General features: G+C 33.8%; 4 protein-coding genes across 12 annotated transcripts; 2 read left to right on the top strand and 2 right to left on the bottom strand.

The window, feature by feature from the left end:
* The first annotated feature begins 64 nt into the window (after positions 1 to 64).
* On the top strand, positions 65 to 2,648 carry LOC127247328 (scarecrow-like protein 21). Of its 3 annotated transcripts, none has more exons than XM_051269156.1 (3): positions 65 to 354; positions 611 to 2,130; positions 2,526 to 2,648. In XM_051269156.1, exon 2 carries the CDS (start codon positions 621 to 623, stop codon positions 2,118 to 2,120), a length of 1,500 nt encoding a protein of 499 aa, XP_051125113.1. In that variant the 5' UTR covers positions 65 to 354; positions 611 to 620; the 3' UTR covers positions 2,121 to 2,130; positions 2,526 to 2,648. The 3 variants fall into 3 exon arrangements, with proteins under 3 accessions (XP_051125113.1, XP_051125111.1, XP_051125112.1); XM_051269154.1 differs by lacking the exon at positions 2,526 to 2,648 and adding an exon at positions 2,222 to 2,371; XM_051269155.1 differs by lacking the exon at positions 2,526 to 2,648 and adding an exon at positions 2,222 to 2,371 and having other exon boundaries at positions 607 to 2,130.
* LOC127247323 (probable WRKY transcription factor 20) lies at positions 2,466 to 9,152 on the bottom strand. Of its 7 annotated transcripts, XM_051269147.1 has the most exons (7): positions 9,097 to 9,152; positions 7,207 to 7,276; positions 5,442 to 5,636; positions 4,153 to 4,651; positions 3,344 to 3,494; positions 3,108 to 3,266; positions 2,466 to 3,035 (listed from the first exon to the last, which is right to left on the bottom strand). In XM_051269147.1, exons 3-7 carry the CDS (start codon positions 5,589 to 5,591, stop codon positions 2,534 to 2,536), a joined length of 1,461 nt encoding a protein of 486 aa, XP_051125104.1. In that variant the 5' UTR covers positions 5,592 to 5,636; positions 7,207 to 7,276; positions 9,097 to 9,152; the 3' UTR covers positions 2,466 to 2,533. The 7 variants fall into 7 exon arrangements, with proteins under 7 accessions (XP_051125104.1, XP_051125100.1, XP_051125098.1 ...); XM_051269143.1 differs by lacking the exons at positions 7,207 to 7,276; positions 9,097 to 9,152 and adding an exon at positions 6,763 to 7,199 and having other exon boundaries at positions 3,344 to 3,467; XM_051269141.1 differs by lacking the exons at positions 7,207 to 7,276; positions 9,097 to 9,152 and adding an exon at positions 6,763 to 7,198.
* LOC127247325 (truncated FRIGIDA-like protein 1) lies at positions 8,524 to 11,653 on the bottom strand. The gene is made up of 3 exons (XM_051269150.1): positions 10,480 to 11,653; positions 10,042 to 10,217; positions 8,524 to 9,406 (listed from the first exon to the last, which is right to left on the bottom strand). The coding sequence occupies exons 1-3, from the start codon at positions 11,282 to 11,284 to the stop codon at positions 8,810 to 8,812; spliced, it is 1,578 nt and encodes a 525-aa protein (XP_051125107.1). The 5' UTR covers positions 11,285 to 11,653; the 3' UTR covers positions 8,524 to 8,809.
* A 3,606-nt stretch (positions 11,654 to 15,259) lies between these two features.
* On the top strand, positions 15,260 to 16,847 carry LOC127248167 (probable serine/threonine-protein kinase WNK11). The gene is made up of 3 exons (XM_051270397.1): positions 15,260 to 15,402; positions 15,707 to 16,210; positions 16,306 to 16,847. The coding sequence occupies exons 2-3, from the start codon at positions 15,707 to 15,709 to the stop codon at positions 16,693 to 16,695; spliced, it is 894 nt and encodes a 297-aa protein (XP_051126354.1). The 5' UTR covers positions 15,260 to 15,402; the 3' UTR covers positions 16,696 to 16,847.
* The last annotated feature ends 5,223 nt before the right edge of the window (positions 16,848 to 22,070 follow it).

Raw genomic sequence — 22,070 nt, 5'->3', positions numbered from 1 at the left:
AAATTTACAAATGCCTTCCCAGAGAGTATTCTTGTCGGTTTATGGCAGTTTTTTGAAACGGGGGCCCGACAATTGAATAATTTCACCACTGTACATTACAATCCTCTGTTTGAATCCACCGCAGATTCACCCAATTGCGTCCGAGAGTGAGGTCGAGACGCGCAATGTGACTCACGCTCAAGGAAAAAAGTAATACTCAAAAAAAAAAAAAAAAGCTGCTGAAAATTCTTATATATAAACGGGTGGTTCTGCAAAGCTTTGGTCGACTGATATTCTTAAAGAAGCCCACGAAATCGGCGATTGCGAAGAAGAAGATGATGGTGATGATGAATTTGTAGCGATTCTTGAGGAGAGGTATGTCGAACTCAAGAGTGTTCTTTTACTTCGATTTGATTGTTATTTTCTTGATTTGAAGAAGATCTGGCTCTCGTGTTATTGAAGAACCCTAATCCCTAAAACTGTTCTCTATTGATGGAGCCTTTCAAATTTATTGAAACTGATTAGATAGATACATTTCTGTATATAATTTTACGTGAATCAAAACTTTTCTTGCACTGAGCCTGAAGTCTCGAACTGTGTTTCTTTGAATTTGAACTAAACCCTAAGTTAGATTCCTGGAAATGGGGACATCTCAAAACTATCCAAACCTAGCTGGAACAGGAAGATTCCATCAAGAGCCTCAAGAGGAGCTTGAATCCTACTTTTCAAACAGAACCTATGATCTCGATCACTGCATCAGCCCCGACGGAGGAAGTCCCGGAATTCGATTCTCTGATCAACCGTACGAGCAGCATTGTGTTTTGGGACCATCTGCAGCAATAGTGAGCAATCCATTCTACAATTCTTCGACTGCAAGTTTGTCCTCGAATGGGAGCTCAAATTCTCAACCAGATTGTCTGTCGGATACAAACAACTCTGTTTCTCAAATCCCAGATGCATTCAATCAGTTCTCGCCGGAATCGGTGTTGCCGAGAGGAATAATCGAAACTGTCCGGAGAAAGGACCTCAGAGAGTTACTCATCACTTGCGCGAAAGCCGTAGCCGAAAACAATCAGCTGATGAGGGAGTACTTAATGTCTGAACTTCGATCGATGGTTTCGGTCACCGGGGAGCCATTGCAGAGGCTCGGAGCTTACATGCTCGAGGGGTTGGTCGCCCGATTGGCGCAATCAGGAAGCTCGATTTACAAAGCGTTGAGGTGCAAGGAGCCCACGAGCACCGAGCTTCTATCATACATGCACTTGCTCTATGAAGTCTGTCCGTATTTCAAATTCGGTTATTTATCCGCAAATGGCGCCATTGCGGAGGCGATGAAGAACGAAAATTGGATACACATTGTCGATTTTCAGATCGCGCAAGGCGCGCAATGGATGACTCTTATACAAGCACTTGCTTCCCGGCCAGGGGGTCCGCCGCACGTTCACATCACGGGGATAGATGATTCGGCGTCGGCATATGCTCGCGGGGGCGGGCTCGAAATAGTCGGGCAGCGGCTATCGAGGCTCGCTGAATCATGCGGAGTGCCGTTTGAGTTTCACGGCTTGGCGATTTCTGGCCGCGATGTGGAAAGCAAGCACCTTGATCTCCGGCCGGAGGAAGCGCTCGCCGTGAATTTCGCCCTGACGTTGCACCACGTCCCCGACGAGAGCGTCAGCACTCAGAACCACCGCGACAGAATCTTGAGGATGGTGAAGAGCTTGTCTCCCAAGGTGGTTACTCTAGTCGAGCAAGAGTCGAACACCAATACTGCGCCGTTCCTGCCCCGTTTTATCGAGACGATGAACTATTACCTGGCTATATTTGAATCGATAGATGTGGCTTTACCGAGGGACCATAAGGAGCGCGTCAATGTCGAGCAACATTGTCTGGCTCGGGAAATCGTCAACATAATTGCTTGTGAAGGACAGGAGAGAGTGGAGCGACATGAACTTCTAGGGAAATGGAAACTAAGGTTTGCGATGGCGAAGTTCGCTCAAGCTCCTTTGAGCTCGTTCGTGAACATGACAATTAAGAATCTGCTGAAGAGCTACAACGGGAACTACCGGCTGCAAGAGAACGACGGGTGCCTGTTTCTTGGCTGGATGGATAAAGACTTAGTTTCTTCCTGTGCTTGGATTTAGAGAATCTCAGGTAGATCAAATCTTCTTCGACATCGAAAAAAATCGAATCTTTTATATGATATTAACTTGAGCTGTGCATCCTTCCTCTTTTGTTCTTGCAGGATTGTTATTGTGTTTCTTTCTGCTCAATAGGCCAAAGATTATGATAATGATGCTGTGAAAATTGAATGTGGTTAAGAAAACAGCCTGTTCTAGCTATAACTTGTGAGATTTGTGTGAGATTTGGTTAAGATTTATTATGACAAAAAGGATATACAGTTTGTTTCTTTTACTAATTTTCTGCTGTGTTTCTTTCCTTTATAAGGGTAATAATTTTTAAAGATAGAGATACAAATAAGCAGCCCAGAAAGGAAATTGCAAAATTTATTTCTCATATTTTTCCATAATTAATATATCACAATTCAGATACAATTTCAAAGTCCAGTTTGTACTCTTCCAATGTTCGGGGGGCATTGGTTAGAAGGATGTAGCTGCTGTGCCTGAAAGCTATTATGGCTACCTTCACCGTGATTGCTCCGACCACCTCCGTACAGATTCAGGCCGCCGTTGACGATGCCGTAGCAAGGTGGTTGTTGGGCCGCTTGAATCCCCATCATGCTCGTTGTCGAATGGTTTTGAGAAACTTGGCCTGCAGAATCGAAGGGCTGCACCGGTTCGGTGGCTCTGTTATTAGAATGGCGACCAATTCCAACGCCGAGGTCAAGACTTACTGAACCGCTTTCCTGCGGCCTCGACTTTGAAGCTCCGGTGTATGCGGCAGCAGCAAGGGCAAATTCGTGGCTGCTGTTCCGGGCAGTCGGGACATCATGGTTGTGCTTGCCTTCGTATGTGGTTATGACAGCTTTCGGATCATGGGATGCCCTCTCCACGTGCTTCCTCACCGGGCATCCCACGCTCGTGCATTTGTAATAACTCCTGGATTACACAAGATCGAACTATAAGTTGTGGCCGGAAATGTAATGACCGGAAATATTTAAAAACATGTACCTGGGATTTGGATTGCCGCGCACCACTTTCTGACCATACTTGCGCCATCTGTATCCGTCGTCCAGTATATCAACCTCGCTCACTGTCTGAACAACAACACGAGGTTCACGTATGGGCTTGACCACGGGTGTAATGTCAATACCATCCTCCATTTTCCTGCTTCGATTTTGAGCAAGTTTGACGTCATTATAAGTATGAGAAGCATCTATAGTTATGTTAGTAAAGCAGCTACCTACCGCCGCTTCATAAAAGGATCTTCTTCTTCATTATCATCATTTACTCCCAAAATTTGTGACCCCGAGCCATCCGCGCCATCTTCATTTGCTTGCAAGGGTGACAACACCGGGGAGCCGTTTTGATCTACCATATGACTTGCGTTCAACTTGTCTTCAATGAAAGCAGATAATAATTAAGTAGATGAATCGTAATTACTTATATTACTTCTTCCTGATTTCAGCTAATATATTAAACTACAACAAATTAACCAAGAACACAGAACCACATTATTAACCTCAAATTAATTCCATAAATACATTAGACCTAACCTCCCCTCTCCACAACATCCATTATGGCAAATTGTCACTAAACTGGTAAAGCATCAGAGCAGCAGATAAGAACACAAGCTTATGTGCACTGGGCAAAAACAAGAACTTGAAAATTAACAATAAAAGCAACTGTTAGCTAGAGAGTAAAAAGGAGACATGAGTTTATAGAGCATCTGTTTCTAACTTGAGACTAACTAGACTCAGATTAGCAAATGCACATCAATAATCATTCAACTAATGAAGTAGACAATTAGTAACGGTTAAACTCTCTTGTAAGTTCTTTGGCTCTTTTCTTAGTCTGATTTCTCTGGTTTGTCTTTTACACTATTTAGACTTACCTAAGTCTGCAATAATCCTATTTCCTTATTAATAAGTATATTAGGTATTTATGTACACGCCTACTACAGTTTATCATAAAAGGAATAAAGTATATTAGACTGCACAAGATGAGGCATTCTAAGTTCCCAAAAGAATCATATTTAGAAAGTAAGGTCACATACCCTCTTGACCGGTGAATGACAAATCCTTATCAGATTTATCCTCTTGAATGGCCATAAGAGCCCCAGGATTCTGCCGGCGCGGAGCTTGAGGTTTTGGATGATCATGTGAGCCCTTGTAGAAAATCTCTGTAATCTGTCCACTTGGAGAACGCTCAAATATCTTTTTCACCTCACAGTTGGGATATGTACATTTGTAGTAACTTCTGGGAAATTCACTTCCTTTAACAAGTTTCTGCCCATATTTCCTCCAGTTATACCCATCATCTGATGTTCTCTCTGCCGAGACTGAAGATATGCTATCTTTATGATCAGAAGAAGATGCCGGGATGCCTGTATTGGAATGTCCTCCTGGATTTGAATCATCGGGAGTGCTGCATATAGATGAATCGGCTATATTCACAGGCATTGACTGTGATGGCAGAGATGAAGGTGCAGGAGATTGAGTGAAGCGTTGATCCTGAAGGATTACAGGTCCATTCGGATTCATTCCCCCAAGATACTACCAAATAACATTTATAATAAGGAGTCAATAACAGGAAACATTAGATGAAAAAAAACACAGTTCATATTCAGCTAGCAATCTCTTAATTCTTATTTAAATGACATTTCCAAAAAAGTGTATTCATAAAATTTTTGTAAGAGAAGCTGCATAAAATGCATTTTCCTTAGGAAAATCGAAATTCAAAAATGATTTTGTGTGACAAGGCAATAAAATAAATAATAGGGTCATAAGAGGTTCGAATAATCTCAATTGACCTTACGCAAAAAATGAGTAATTTGATTTTGAAAACCTTTTGCATCTGCTGCATAAAGCAATCGAAAAACCATACTGTGCTTAAAAGAGGCAAGGTTCTCAATTTCCTAATAATATTCCAATGGCTATATGCAACCTTTCTTAGTACTACAATGATTCTTCATATGCATGTGGAGAACATAATGGCAATTTGTAACAAACTCAGTTAGATTGACAGTCCAGCAAAAAACACTTTCTGACAGACAGTGACAGATTCAAATCAAGTGGATAACCAAATACTCAAAACTCCAAAAACTACACATATTTCAGCTCCTTAGTTACGGATTATTTAATCCAGCATGGACCATAATTTTCGGTCCTTAAACATAGCAGAAAATTGCAACCAACTCCAATCGACCATCAACTACAGCAGATTAAACCAAATTTTACAATTTTGCCAACAGCCACCAGCTTGAAGATCATTTAACAACTCATTCTATTGGTCAGGGAAATCAATTACTAGAAATTATACAAAATAAAAGGCTTTAGGCATTACCGACAGCCCTGCAGATGATAATCCAGTTGTAGAACTAGCACCAGTATGAAAGCTAAACTCGAAACTGCTGGACATTTTTTCATCAGTATTGTTTCTGCGGGTGGTTATTTTCTCTGCAGAGAGTGTTGTATTTTGACCCGTGCCTTGCATCAACTGCAGCTTGAAAAAGGAACCAGTGGTTGGGGATGGCTCTGCCTGGAAAATTGGCATAAAAATCCACAAGGAGTCAACAACTTTTCCTGATTATCACTACCAAATTTCACTTGAAATCAATAGAAATTCTGAGATCTACCATCTTTGTCCTTTGATTCAGAGAATACAAAGTTCATCTGTTACCAAAGCTCAACAGTAGTAAAAATTTAAACGCAATTCAAAGCAATGAAACATAACAGATAAATGCCAAATGTGATTCTGACAATCAAAAGGGCATAGATTCATATGATGCTTCAATAAAGACACTGAATGATTAGAACACATCGATCAACTGGAACAAGTGGAAAATCCCAACTGCCAAGAAGTGAAGAACAGCTCATTTTGCAAAGAGAAAACATCAAAACTTAGTGACATGCCAAAAAAACTCACTCATTTATAACTAAAATCTTTATCTATATACCTATTGACACAGAATAGTTTCATGTTCCCTTTAAAGATTAGTTATTCCTATCTCTGTCCAACTTCGATCTCCATTATTCCATAGATTTATATGGCCAAGTCCCCGCAAAAGCTTAAAGGTGTCTTCAATAATTCCTCCCATAAACTAATATAGAACATTATAATCAGATATCAAGGGACCCCAAACACATATTAAGGTGACACATATATTGTTCACTTCACTATAATATTCCCAATTGAGCACTGAAAAGAAAAGGAATAACTCAACCACAAAAATAAGGCGAAAAGAACCAACCCACCGAATCATTAATAAGCCCACTCATAAAATCAGCAAATTCCAAGAACATAGTCACAAAATCTTTGGCCTCGGCATGAGAAGTGTTTTCCCAGTGACTTTTATTAAATATTTTTATTGCCCAAATCACAGATCGGCCAAAGCCGGGTGATTCATCCCGGAATACTCTCGAATACAGAGACGAACAAAACATATTCATCTATGTCGAAGCAGTTTCGTGGCTTCATTCATCAGCAAAAAGTTTGGCGTAACAAGCAAACTTGGAATGGGATCCGAATCTGAATCTCCATAGGTACCGAAGCAAACAGCGCCGATTCTAAAAATACCCTAAGCCCAGGCGCCAAAAAGTAGACATAATAACTCTAGAACAAAATGATCTCAATTGCAAGCAAAAGGGGGGAAATGGAACGGGACCTTAATGTTAGAGAGGAGAACCGGGGACTCGAGAAACGACGTCGGACTGAGTCCAGGAGGAATGGTAATACAAGTTGACCTAGAGATCGGGAGCTTGGCCGGAGACATGAGCCGATACTTTGCCCCGTTGGTGGATCCGCCGCCGCTGTCAGCCGGCTGATCCGCGACGATAGCCACGCCAGCCGTCGCATTATCGTAGGTGGCGCCAAGAGAGTGCGAGTGAGGGAGTGAAGTAGAAGATTCTTCCATTGATGATGATGATTTTGCTAAGGGAGGAATTGCGAGTCAACAGGCGGAGCAGTCTTGTAATAATATAATGCGTGAGAGAGAGAGAAGAGAGCGACAGAGACACAGCGACCAAACGGAGAAGCAGCTAGTGGATGTATCAATGGGGGCAGGGGCAATATTGTGATTTCAGCCACGCTTGTCGGATCCGGGTATTACCTTTAACGGGTGCGGATCTGGCCTTTGATTGGCTGCTACGTCCTTATCCAGTAGTATCTTGTCTTCAATCCTGTAAGATCGTACAATTCTTTAATTTATTTATGCACCCATGTACACTAATTAATCAATCCTAGATATCGAAAGGTTTTTACAAATCTAATAAAATACTATTTCCCTAATTTTTTTCAATTTATCATTTTCAAACTTGCAATAATCATCTTACTCGTAAAATCTGCACCACCCCAAATTGACATAGATTCCACCTACGTGTTTTCATCAATTTGGCTAATCAAATAGGGTGAGTTTACCCATACTCATAAAAATTCGAATAAAATTTTGGGATGTTAAAGTCATCCCACGAGGGCCCAGATGTTTATAACTCAGAATAAAAGTAGTTTTTTTATAGTAGTGGTGGTGAATATCCTAGTCCTAAGTCTAGCCAACCAATTTCTTGCTACATTAATTTCTTCAAAGACTGCGACTTTAATTTCTGCCTCTATATATATTTTTCCAGTCAATAAATAAAATATCAAGAACCTTTCTTCGCACTATGTGGAACGTAATAATCAGAACGACAGGATCTATATAGTCTGTACAGACAGAAAATACACATAAATGCTAAAAAGAATTGGACGTCTGTGTCCGAAACGTCGCCGTCAACCTCCGAAACGCTTCGAGTATACAACGGCAACTAAAATAATACAGGAATGCCGGACTTTACTGCATCCCGGGTAGTAAATCTAAGTGGAGAGGGGGAAGTCGTCGCCGACTTCTCATCTCATTTCTCGACATGAACACCAAAGGAATGCGAGAAAACAGTTAAATGTCAAATACCAACAGGCTGATGTGTGATTAGTGTCTGTTTCGTGCCGTGATGTGGGATCATCATCGATGATCCAATGGTCCGGGAAAGAAGCTAGTACAGAAGCTAAAAGGCTTCGGACACGAGGGATGCAGTCGCTACATGTGTGTCGTGTATACATCGAATACAGACACAGCATGTGACACCACTCCATTAATATCCAGACAAGCTTTCTCCTCAACTAAAGGACCTCAAATCGAAGGGCTATTTCATTATCTTACGACGCAGAAACTAAACACAGGCAATCTGCAGGCAACCATCAGATGGTCCCAAACAGCAGAGTCAACTTTAATGGCAGGCAATCTAACAACACAGACTTAACCTGGAGAAAAGGTAACCCGAGTGCAATATCATTTAATAGCAACTATTTTAGGAATTGAAGCTTAAATCTAAAAAATGGGCCTTTCAAGTTCCCGATTCCAAATGCACAAACTGCATATATATACGGGGAAATATGAACCGGGAATGGCAAAAACTAACATAGGGATAATGCATATTCAAGTTAGGAACGCTTTGAAAGTGTTCCGGGATGAATTAAAGGCAAAACTAATATGTGCAATCAAAATGAAACAAATATCCGGACCGTCTATACGGGTTCAGATAAGACTGCCTGTGTTTCTTTGTTCGTGGTCTACAACTACACGAAAAACCATATTTGGACATCATGCCAAAATTTCAAGTCATAAAAGGGCAGGTAATGCTTCTGTCAATAGCATTCCGAACTTGGACAGAATGCACATCTTACTGTGGATAGAAAGCATGGTGGTATTGAGCCGAATAGTCATAGCCACCGTACCCTGCAGCCCTGTCATAATAACCGGGCTGTGCATGTGCTTCCGAAGGATAATGATTGGGTGCAGCCGGATTTAGGTTCCCAGGATAAGCCACAGGAGGGGCTGATCCTGGCAACCCATACAAATCCGCAGATGAGCCCACATACGGAGCAGAATTCATGAGGGGTGGTGCTGCCATGACATAGGCACCAGCAGATGAATTGATATAGGGAGCAGCATGATCTGGCAACAAACCTGCCCTGTTCATGGAAGGCGGCTGTGGTGGGAGAACAGCCAAATTTGAAGGATGTTTCCTTTTGAATGCTGATGCCACAGCCGAGGGTTTCATCCGCTTGTTACTGTTTTTCTTGGGTTGCTTCGCCTGCTGCTGCGGAGGTTTGGGTATGGGGGCTTGGGCAGACCTTTTCCTATCAGCCTTCTCCTTTTCCAATGCGACAACACGGGCGACGAGTTCATTCTTTGGATATTCATGTTCCAGTCCATGATCTTCGATGCACTTAATTGCGGATTTCAAGGCACTTATTTCTTTCATCGCAGCATCGTTCTACAGGAAAAATATAAGCAAAGTGAGTCCAGTATCTTTTTAGCCATAAGTTTAACAATCTTTAATTAATAACACACTTTCGAAAGCCTTTGAAGTAGAAGAATTGATTATAACAAACATAATTTACCAAAAGTAAGTGAAATAATTGGCTGTCTCATAACAGTTTCTCCCGCAGATAGAAAAATCAAGAGATTATGCAGTAACTCAATGTAGACGACAAATGTATTGAACTGAGAAGTGTTAAAAGGGTACTTGAACTTAAACTAATCTAGAGTCAAAGACTCATTTATAAAGGTAACACCAACTCATTACTAGAAAAGGAAGAGAATTACCGAAAATCTAACACCAAGAAATTCGAGCCTAAGATAAGTATGTCTAATTACTGTCTGTACCTGGCAGCAATGTAATTTTATTATATAAAACAAAATTAACTAATAGATATCTCACTGACTTCATGATCATTTCACATGAGATTAAGAATACATTATCCTACTTTCATCAATCCAAGAAGCACTCAAATGGCAAGAACCCATTCAAAAGGATAAAAGCACAAAAAACTTACTGCAAGTAACATGAAATTTATGAATTTTCCAAGAATGTGAGGTCCAGAAAATAGGAAAACACAAAACAGTTACCAATGATTGGCGAGAACTCTTTCCGGCCTTACGAACTGCATGAGCACTTTTACACGATTCCATCACAAAGGCTTTCAGTAAGGGCACCGGGGGGTACTTATCAGTTAGTCCAAACTCAAAGACGAATTTGAGAGCTATAAGTTGCTGGCTATTACTGATAAGCCTTTGTATAATATCTGTCGGAAACAACATATACAATTACTCATTCCCAGCTTTCAGCAGAGATCCATATGAAAGTGCATCATAATAAGTGCCAACATATCAAAACAGATCAATTGATAAAGCAAGAAACACAGATTGAACTTTCCTACCACATTGCAATTCGTGATAATAACAAGCTCACTATAATACAAGAATACAACCAACAATATCGATAATATGCAGCAACACCATATCATATAAGCTCACTTATAACTGAACCAATAGCTTCAAACTCACCGGAAACCTTCTCCTCTAAACCAAGAATTCGGCACAAGTCGACAGTTTGCCTGTACCTAGCACTCAAAACAACACAATCAATAAGCTCATTCACATCAAATCGGCCATCGACGAAGAGCCTGTATGTCGCGAGTAGCTGCAAATAACCCAGCCTTTCCAAACCAGCCCCCTCTTTCACCTCATCATCCCCATTGCCACCATTGCCGCTCTGCTGAGGTCCCATCCTCCCCTTCCACGCCATCACCATGGCCATTGCGCGATCCCTGGCCAAGGCATTGATCTCTACCCCAGACCTCATCAGCTCCTCCATCAACGCCACGCAAGCAGTCTGAGACCTAGAAAGTACAGCATTTTTCACATCCCAGAAGCCGTCCAGGGCGTCCAGAACCATGGAGCCTGGATCCGGCGCGTGCTTAAACGCGTCCGCCAATTCGCTCCGAATGGCGGCCCTTTCTTTGGGACGGTCGATGACGTAATCACGCAGACCCAAACCATCCATGTTCTCGCATAGAGCCTTCAGCTCCGGTCTGGCGGCAGGCGATTCCAACGGAAGCGAATCTCTTTGTTTCCCCGGTTTGGGATTATCCGCTGAGGAAGATGCTAGGGCTTGCAGAATCGAGAATTTCTGGAGAAGCTCGGATGTGACGGAGGTGAAATACGAGTCGAGATCGTTCCATGTGAAGTTAAAGGAGGAGAGCGACGACGAGTGCGCCTGCAGTTCCTCAAAAGCCTTCTTCAAATTCTCCTTCTTCGTGTCGACGAGATTGAAGGCCTTCTCGATCGATTTCACAGACGTCAACGCCATACAAATTCGAAGAAGGAAAACCCTACCGAATCAAATTAAACCAGACGCCCAAATCAACAGAGCCGGCGAACACGCAGCATGGCCCCGAGAACGTTCGCAGGGAAATCAGCGTCGTCGGTGACAGTGATGAAGAACGACGCCACAGCAGCACCCGGCGGTGCCACAGTTTCGATTGTAGCTGCTTCCTGGGCTTTCTTGATTAATCCAAAATCCAAACTTGACCCAAATATGCGAACTTAAATCAATTAGCATACCACCGATTCGATTCACTTACGTGTAGCCTGTAGCGGAAATGATGATGGGCTGATAAATTAGGGTTCCTCTGCCGTTTCAGGTGCCCGACCTAGAGCGTGTTTGTTTTTAGTTTTTTAAACTTTCTTTTCTAACAAGTTACTAATCGATAAACTTTCTGTCAAACTTAATAATATGCAAATTAAATTCGATAAAATAAGTAAATTGATGAACTATATTTAGCAGATAAGATGAGACATGAGATTTTCTATTCATACAAACCGTACTCTTTTAAAAGTATAGAAGCATGTTTATTTTTTAAATTTTGATTTTAATTTTGAATAATAAAATTTTAATTAAAATAATTATTTGAGGTAAAATATACTATTTTTGTTAAAATAACTTTTACTAAAAAAAAATAAAACTCTTAAATTTTTTTATATATTGTACTCATGTATATTTAAATTTATATTATACAAATAATTATGTAAATTTTAAATTTTTATTATTTAAATTTTAAATTCAAATTTCATATAATATTCAGATAATTTTTTTCCTTTTTTAAATACCTTGTTTAATTATTACTCTTCCTCATCTTATTTCAGCTTTTATCGTTTGTAATAGTTGATATATTTAAATTAATCAATTTTAAATATATTTTATAAGTATAAATAAATTAAATTAAAATTTTGACTTCTTATACTTAAATTTATTCAAAATATTTTTATTTTTACTAATTTTTAATACATCTAGTCCCTCTTTTTAATATTAATAGATGAACTCATGATTTTATGGATCACAAGTTTACTCTATACACCATCAGTTATTCTTCATGAGACAATTAATTATTTGTTTTTGGATGTATATATATTTTATATTAATTATGTAGAATTATATTATCAATATAAAAATAATATATTAAATTGAAAATTTACTCTTCTTTTTAGGAAATAACAAATACTCTCTTATTTTTATTTTCTAATGTCTTAATGATATTTACACGCTTTTATTAGTTTTTTTTGTTGTAAATTGACAAAATAATTATTTATTTTGTATTTTTTTAAAAAAATATCACGTAAAATACATTTTTTCTCTAAACATCAAATTAATTACTAATTTTTTATTTTTTTCAAACTTCTAAATTTTCAAAAACCTCAAAAACTCCATTCTAAACAAACTCTAATTTTTTAAAAAAAATAGTTAATATAAAAAAAATTGAAAAGATAATGTCAAGCAGCTCATTTCATTTAAAGACTGACGGGGGCGGTTTGGTTCATGGATTTTTTTTTGTGGGATTGAGATTTCACAGTATGATTTATATGTGATGGGATTTATTATATTTATGATTTGAAATCTCATATTATGTTTGGTTGATAAAATGTTGTGGGATTTATATTTCGTGGATTTGGATTTTTTATATTCTAAATGACATAATTGTCCTCTTATGAATTTTATTTATTTTGACAAATTAAACATTTAATTCATTATTAATATAAATTGAAAAGATATTAATAATTTTATAGGATAACAATAGATTCTCGTAAACTCGAGACCCGACCGAGCCCGACCTATTTATTTGAAGTTGAGTCCAATTATTTGAATATTAGGCCTAGATCCGGATCATGATCAGGGTAATATAATAATAATATATCAACCATACATATCAAAAAATAATTTCGAATAATATAATTATATTAAAAATATTTTTTGAGTTTAATGTATTCATTATTTTATTATAATATTTTTCTAATAAAATACATAAATTTTAATATACAATGAATCCGGTACATGTGTAATTTTAAATTAAAATTTAAGAATTGTAAAAAAAAATGGATTTTTCGAATCCATCAAGTCTTACTGGTATAGTCACGGTCGGATCTAGTATAATCGGATCCAATTTGAATCTCGGATTTAACAATATATATTTGGAATGAATATCAGTTCCGACTGAACCCGACTTATGGTCGTCCCTATAATTTTATAATTCAAATAAAATTTATAATAAATAATAATTTAAACAATGAATTTATTAATCTATTTAAAAAATATTGTACAATAAAAAATAATATAAATTTAATTAAGTATATAATTCAAATAATAATTAATGTTAAAATTATTTAATTTTTTATATAAATATAATATTATTTTTTATTTATAAGAGGATATAAATGTAAAAATTAAAATTTTAAGAATGGGATTTGAAAGTAACAGGGGTATCCCATTAAAAAAAATTCCCTTAGGGGCTGTTTGTTTCAAAATTTGATAGGATTTCATGGGATTTGGATTTTAAAATATCCATGTTTGGTTCAAAAACAGATAATGGAATTTAAAATAATGGGATTTTAAAACATGATCCAAAATCCTAATTTATTTGTAATGAGGTACCCCTATTATTTTTAAATCTCATTCATGGGATTTTAAATTTTACTTTTATATCCTTATATAAAACAAAATATTATATACTATAAATATATTTATATAAAATAAAATTAAATAATTTTAAAATTAATTTTAATTTGAATTATATATTCAATTAAATTAATACTATTATTTTTTATGGTAAAATATTTTTTAAATAAATTAATAAATTTATTGTTTTAAATTGTTATTTATTATAAATTTTATTTAAATTATAAAATTATCAAAATGACAATAAGTCTGATTCAGCCGGAATTGAGATCCGTTCCTAATATATATTGTTAGACTTTATATCCAAATTGGATCTGATTATACCAGATCCGACCGAAACTATTCCTATAAAATCCTATGGATCTAACGAATCTAATTCTTTTATGATTCTTAAATTTTAATTTAAAATTATACATGTACCGACCCAATATATATTATTTATGTATTTTATAAAAACTATTATAATAAAATAATAAATAAATTAAACTTAAAAAAATATTTTTAATATAATTATATTGTTAGAAATTATTTTTTCATATGTATAGTCGATATATTATTAATATTATAAATCGAATTTGGGTGCGGGTATGATTCACTTAGACCCTAGACCCAATTCGGACCCGATTAGAATACCCATAATATGACCAGGATCAAGATCTAATACTCAAATAATTGGACTCAACTTCAAATAAATAGGTCGGGTTCGAGTCGGGTTTCGAGTTTACTATAAAATTATTAATATATTTTCAATTTATATTTATTATAAATTAGATGTTTAATTTATCAAAATAAATAAAATTCATAGGGGAACAATTATGTCATTTAGAATATAAAAAATCCAAATCATTATGCTCATATAAAAAACAAATAAGACGTGAGAAATATAAATCTCAAATAATTTTACAAACCAACATAAGATAGGATTACAAATCCTAAATATAATAAATCCTATACCATATAAATCCTGATGTGAAATTTCAATCCCACAAAAAAATCCATAAACCAAACAGCCACTTATTTTGTAGGATTTTAGACCCCATTTTCAAATCTCATCATAGATTTAAAAATTCAAATCCCATAGAATTCCATCAAATTCTTGAACCAAACAGCCCCTAATTAGTTGAAATATTACTCAAAAAAAGATTCAGGAATAAAAATATGAAATGGATTATATCAATCGAAACTAGTTACAACAACATGGGGAAAATCCAAACGCGCCCCCATGAATACGCCTGAAATTCCCAAAACATCCTTAGGTCAAAGACTATTTTATACAACTGCAAAAACCTATTCCTAGTCTAGACCTAGACCTAGCAAAGTGTGGACTTGACTCAATCTTTTTTTAACCGCCCCCCAAAACGCTATAAATACCTCTCTTTCCACTCGCCCTCTAGCTTTTGATACATTCGTTTTGATCACTTTGGAGAATCATACGTGGTTTTGCTTCCAATTTGGCTCCTAGGAGTCCAACCTCTCTGGTAAAATCTCGACTCTTCTTTTTTCTAAAAGACTTTGGATGCTTTTTGCTTTTGTTCTCTTGTATTAAGGTTCTGGTTTGTATGATTGTTGGTTTTCGATTTTCGCGTAATGTTTTTCTTCGATTCATTGTTTTGATCGGTTTACTGTGTTTTCTTCGTGATAATTTGGTAGAAAAGGAATAATTGCAAATCGAACGAGAAATTAGAAAGTGATTGTTGTCTGCTTTTGTTCTTTCGATTTAATTTGAAAACCTATTTGATTATGGCGGATTTTTTTAATTCTTTGATATTTTCTTCGTAGTAGATGCCTAGCTTGTATTCGTATATAATGGATCAAGAGATGGAGGCGTTTGTGGAGGTGGATCCGACTGGTCGGTACGGCCGCTATGACGAACTTCTCGGATCGGGTGCGGTGAAGAAAGTGTACAGGGCATTCGATCAAGAGGAAGGAATTGAAGTAGCCTGGAACCAAGTGAAATTGAGAAGCTTATCCTCTAATGAGACGATGATCAACCGTCTGTATTCTGAAGTTCGGTTGTTGCGGAACTTGAAGCATAAAAACATCATCAAGCTGTACTCTGTGTGGCGTGACGAAGTTAAAAATACTTTGAATTTCATAACAGAAGTTTGTACTTCCGGCAACCTAAGAGAGTATCGGCAGAAGCACAAGCACGTCTCGATTTTGGCTCTGAAGAAGTGGTCGAGACAGATCCTCAAAGGTTTAAATTATCTCCACAATCACGATCCTTGTATTATCCACCGTGATCTCAATTGCAGCAATGTCTTCATGAACGGCAACGTCGGTCAGGTATAATATAATCAATTTTGTGTATATTCGATATTTGTTTTTATGTTTGTCTTTTTTAAATAGTGATTAGTGAATGATCTTTCTTTCTTTTACAGGTGAAGATCGGTGATTTAGGTTTAGCCGCCATAGTTGAGAAGAATCACTCCGCTCATTCATTATTAGGAACACCTGAATTCATGGCGCCGGAACTCTACGAAGAGACGTACACTGAACAAGTCGATATATATTCATTCGGAATGTGCTTGCTCGAAATGGTGACTCTCGAGTTACCATACAGCGAATGTGACAACGTGGCGAGGATATACAAAAAAGTTACCGCCGGGAAGAGGCCCGACGCCATCAACAAAGTTAAGGACCCGGAAGTGCTAAATTTCATCGAGAAGTGTTTGGGGAAGCCGAGGGATCGTCCATCGGCCATTGATCTCTTGAACGACCCCTTCTTCGCAGGGATTATCGACGATGACGACGAAAATAGCGATCGATAATCGGAGAATCGAGTTGGATGTAAATGTTATGTTGTTCGAAGGTTTTTTTCTTTTTTTGTTTTTTTGAGTTTATGTGCTTTGGTTTTTTTGCAAGAATTCTTTGTTGGGTGGTGTGTTTTTCTGTTACAACGAAGAAAGGTTGGTTTGGTTTATTAGTGTAGAAGTAACGTTCGGTCAAACATGCAATTTTTTTGGTTAATTAAATTTAATTTATATATACAAAAAAATATACTATATATTGAATAAAGAAAAGCTAAAGGGGCAAAGTAACGTGGGATGGATACGTTAAGATTGGGACGTCCGGCGGCGGTGGCCACGCGTTGCCCGTGAAGTTGGAGGGGTCGACGGCGTAAATTTAATATTATTTTAATAGTAGTAACGTAACTACCAAAGAAATTCAATTAATTGGGGCAGGGGAGGCGTTGAAAAGGGAAAAGTCGTCTTCCCATCCCGTTGTCACGATTATTAGTATTATTATTATTATTATTTTAAAATATTATTTTTTAAATGTGGAAATTCCTTAAATGGTCTATTATTTATTGTTGTTGTTGGTGGTGGTGGTATGTTGATGATGATGATTTTAGTGGAGTGGAGTGCGCGGAAAGCGAGGGGAGCGCAGGGAGTAGCTTGGCGTGTTTTAATTATATATTAATATTAATATATACTCTATATATTTTTAATATGAAAATTCGCACATGTCCACGAATATATTTTAGATAAATTTTTAGTCGAAATTAATTACTTGTAAATTATGTCTGACAAAACAAGTCAGACTAAGGCTAAGCAAGCCATGTGTGATAAATAAATCTAAAAGAGATTTGAATTTATAACTCTATGATTACAAATTTATTCTCCACATCATTCTTTACGGAACAATATTAATATTATGACTTTATGATTACAAATTTACTCTCTCTCGTCATTCCTTACGAAACAATATTAATATTATTATTATTATTAATATGGAGTACAACTATTATGCAAGTTTGATTGTTTGTTTGTTACTTTGCTTTATGTTAAATGTTGTTGCGTGCACCTACACTACGTCTACGTTTCATCGTCCTGTTATCAGGACAGAACTATAGTAGAGCTTGGATGGTACCCAATCCAATTTTTATGTATTTATATGCAATTTGTTTTATTTTCCTTCAAAATTATTTAAATTTATATATAATTCTAGTATTATTATTTATTTAAATTAAATATTAAATAAATTATAACATTTTGCCCCTTTCGAAATTTAGATGTTAATTTCGTCACTGGCTGTTATAACGTCCCTTATAAATTAGATTAGGAATACGTGCACTTTTGCTATATTATACTCCTTGCATGCATTTTTTTATATGTATAGATTTTAGTTTTGAATACATTTTTATTAAATTTTTGTACTATTTTAGATAATATTCAAGACAAATATATAACGGGAATTTTGAGTGAAAAGTTGAAAACTCGAATAGGACAGAAAAAATAAAATAAATTTTCCTTATAAAATATCCAATTAAATTCGCCAAATCTACAAGGCCTAAACATATGATAAAGCAAAAATAAAAATAAAAATGAATTGGGCCGATGCACACAAACAATTCACACTCATTGTTTAAACCAAAACAAAACAAAACAAAAGCAAACATGAGTTTATGACAACTTTATAAAAATATCTTCAATTAATTCATATAATATTCTTATAGTTCTTTTGTTTAATTTAAAGATACAACAATTATATTCGGATTGTATTTGATTTGATCTTGTAATTTCAATAGTATTTTGATATGTTGTTTTTTTTAATCACGGAATTTGGTAAACAAATTTAAATAAATAAATCAAATAAAACCTATATGTATTTCTATTTTTATAATTTTTAGGTTAATTTATTTAAAGTGAAGTTATATATATATATATTATATATACACACCAAATTTATTGAATTAAATCATTAACAAATATTACACGTCGGTATTGAATTATTATGTATAACGACTATTAGTATTAAAATTATATAAATATTAATAAAATTATACAAAAATATGTAAAACAAATGTAAAGTTCAAGTTAATTAATGAAATACTATACTAACATGTTGAATTTTTAAAATAAAAATAACAACTATATATATTATAATATTTAAATAGACACAAATTTAAAATAAATATAAGTATTTATAATATATATATATAATTTCTAAATTGATGCGTGCATTGCACGATACTAATTTTTAATTAAATAAAAACTTCATTCTTTCCTATAGGTTATATCAAATTTTATATTATTTTTTTATGCAATGTTCGAGAAAAAATTGTATTTGATGTGATATTTTTTAAAAAATAAATAATGTCAAATGAGTAAAAATGTATTACGTAAACAAAACGTTAGTTAAATATATATATTTTGGTGTATTCATTTTGTATTTTAAAATAAATATATTTTTATGCCGAGCATAGTTAATAATATTTTATGTTGAATTGTTATTTATTGTAAATGAATTAAGTATATATTGCGTTAAAATATTTATATTTATTTTTTTATAATATTTATAGAAAATTGTGCTAATACAAAAAAAAAAATTGTGAAAAAAAATAATTTTTAGTAAAAATATGCATTTTATTTGTAATATATATAATAAAAACTTTAAAAGAGTTATTTAAATACTTCATCAATCAGTTATAACTATGTGAAATTTTATTTTTATATTGTTTGTTATTTTTATCTACAATAGTAAATAATTTTATACCTCTATTATTTTTTCATTCATTATTTAATAAATAATAATTAATTTATTGTTCTTTTTTTACTTCTTATATTAGTATTTTTTTAAAAAATTAATTCTTTAAGATTTTCTTTATAATATCCTTATTTTAATTTTTACCCGCTCCATTTTTATATTAAAACATTATTATTTATTAATTCTTGTGTTTAAAATATCATAATTAGCCCGGATAGATAAAGTACAAAAAGTTTGTTTGTTTAATATTTTTATTTTACTTTTTTTTTTGTCTGAAAAATATAAAAAATTGTGTTGATAATTTGAAAAATAATATTTAATATTGAATTATGATTTTTATAAAAGAAATACATAATATATATTAAAATAGTATCCGGAACATTTTTGGGCAAATAAATACATATCTTTTGTCATAAAAAATATATTCATATATTTTAATGTGAATGTATACTAAATGATTTTTTTTTTTAATTTAATTTTTAATGTAGAAAAGTACAAAGAATAATGAAAAAATTAAATATAAATAATTTTAGATGACACTAAAAAAAGAAAATAAATATAATTTTGGATAATAGAAAAACATAAATATTAAATTATCATTTTATCTAAAAAAAAAATAGTAATAATTATATGTACAAAACATAGAAAGAACATATCCAGAAGAATGCATTTGGGGTGTGTTGGTTTGTAGGATTTTATCGAAATCCCATTGATCCAAAATTTTTCCCCTAAAAACATTAAATTAAATATCTATTTTTTATTTTTTATATTATACTAAAAATTAATTTTACATTCAAAACATCACATCAACACTTATTTATATCACATCATACAACTATTCAAATTCAAAATATTTACTATTCAAATCCCAACTCAAAATCCAAATTCCCAAACAAACACACCCTTGATTTATATTTTATGTTATGTCATAATTTTATACTATTATTTTCACAATAATAAAGTATAAAAAAAAATTATAAAAGAGCATAACAAAAATATATTCGTTTATAGTGGTGGGACAGCTGGCACTGCTGTCCGAGTGGGTCCCAACACCTGCCCCTCTTCTTAAAAGAAAATAAAAAATTAATGAATTAAATATGGAATCACCTAATTAACAACCCTAAACCTCTTTAATTAAATTTATTTATTGTTTATCCATAATTACCCATTTATCCTCCCCAATGAATACTCTACACTCTCTTAAACTCAATCTTGTCCGTCCGATCATGATTAGGTTTAAAGAGTGACGGTCCTGATTTATTGAGGACATAAATGTCTTTTTGTCCCAGTCATAGTTGGTGGCAAAATTGACATTGTCTTTGTCTCCTTAAATTATCGTCTCAATTATTAATAGAGTCGAGTTAATCACCTACTAATAAAATATTAAATTATGTCATATTGTAAATATATTAAATAATACAAAATTTAATTTGAATAGTACTTTAGATAAAATATATTATAAAATAATATCCAATTGATGAAGCCAAGTCCTTTTTTGTCATTTCAGTTGAGGATTCTGTGAAGACCTTTTTGTTTTTTCATTACGTAGTAAAGCATTTTTCTTTGGAGCTTACCAAAAAGAGGAACATTTATCTTCCCAAATAATTTCAGTGGTCCATATACCACAATACTACTATTATTATTATTATTATTATTATTATTATTATTATTATTATTATTATATTATTATTATTATTATTATTATTATGATTTTATTATTATTATTATTATTATTATTATTATTATTTTATTATTATTATTATTATTATTATTTTTATTATTTTTATTTTTTAATTGATGATTTAAGTCGTCGCTCTTTAATTGAATGTGTTGAAGGTTGAAATTGTATATTCAATATATTAAAAATATCCAAAGTTTGAATTATAATTAGGCTACATTCAACGCAGGCCAAATAGTTGTCATCTGGAACCAATGAAGAAGTCGTTTGATAAAACTAAAAAATAAAAATAAAAAGATTTAAAAAAAAAAAATGAAGAAGAAGAAATAATGTAAACATTGGGGTGTGTTTGTCTAAGTTTTGATTTTGAGTTGAGATTTGGATAGTTACACGATGTTGTTGTGATATAAATAAATATTGATATAATATTTTGAATGTAAAATTAATTTTTAATATAATATAAAAAACAAAAAAATAAAATGAATAGTAGATTTAAAATTCAATCTCCTGAACAGAATCTCACCCGTAGGATTTTTATTTTATTCTGAATTCATAGAGCATTAATCTGACCTGAATAATTTTTTAATCGAACTATTTTGTCAAGTTGATGAGCAATTTGTATAACAAAAAATATTTTTTGTTTTCCTTTTCCTTCATGAACCTAAATCTCTACTGTTTTCTTTTTTTTTAGTATTTCCATAATTCTTTTAAATTACTTTTGCATTTTAAGTATGTTTATTTGATACTTTTTGTAATTTTTTTTTTCTAAAAATACATTAAAATTTCTAAAAAAAATAAAGTAGTAAAATAAATTTAGAAACAACCAAATACTTAATTATGTTTATAAAGAGATTTTTGAATTTTTTATAACACTTTAAAGATACATATTTAATTAAATATTTTTCTTTAAACAAATAATAGGTTTTAAATTTAAATATTTATTTAACTTAAAATAAAAGGCAAATGCACTGTAGTTTG

Source organism: Andrographis paniculata, unplaced genomic scaffold (genome assembly GCF_009805555.1).
Source record: "Andrographis paniculata isolate CXL003 unplaced genomic scaffold, ASM980555v1 Contig32END, whole genome shotgun sequence".
NCBI classification, from domain to species: domain Eukaryota; kingdom Viridiplantae; phylum Streptophyta; class Magnoliopsida; order Lamiales; family Acanthaceae; genus Andrographis; species Andrographis paniculata.
The sequence above is the reverse complement of the archived record's forward strand: the minus strand, read 5'-3'. Positions and strand labels throughout refer to the sequence as shown.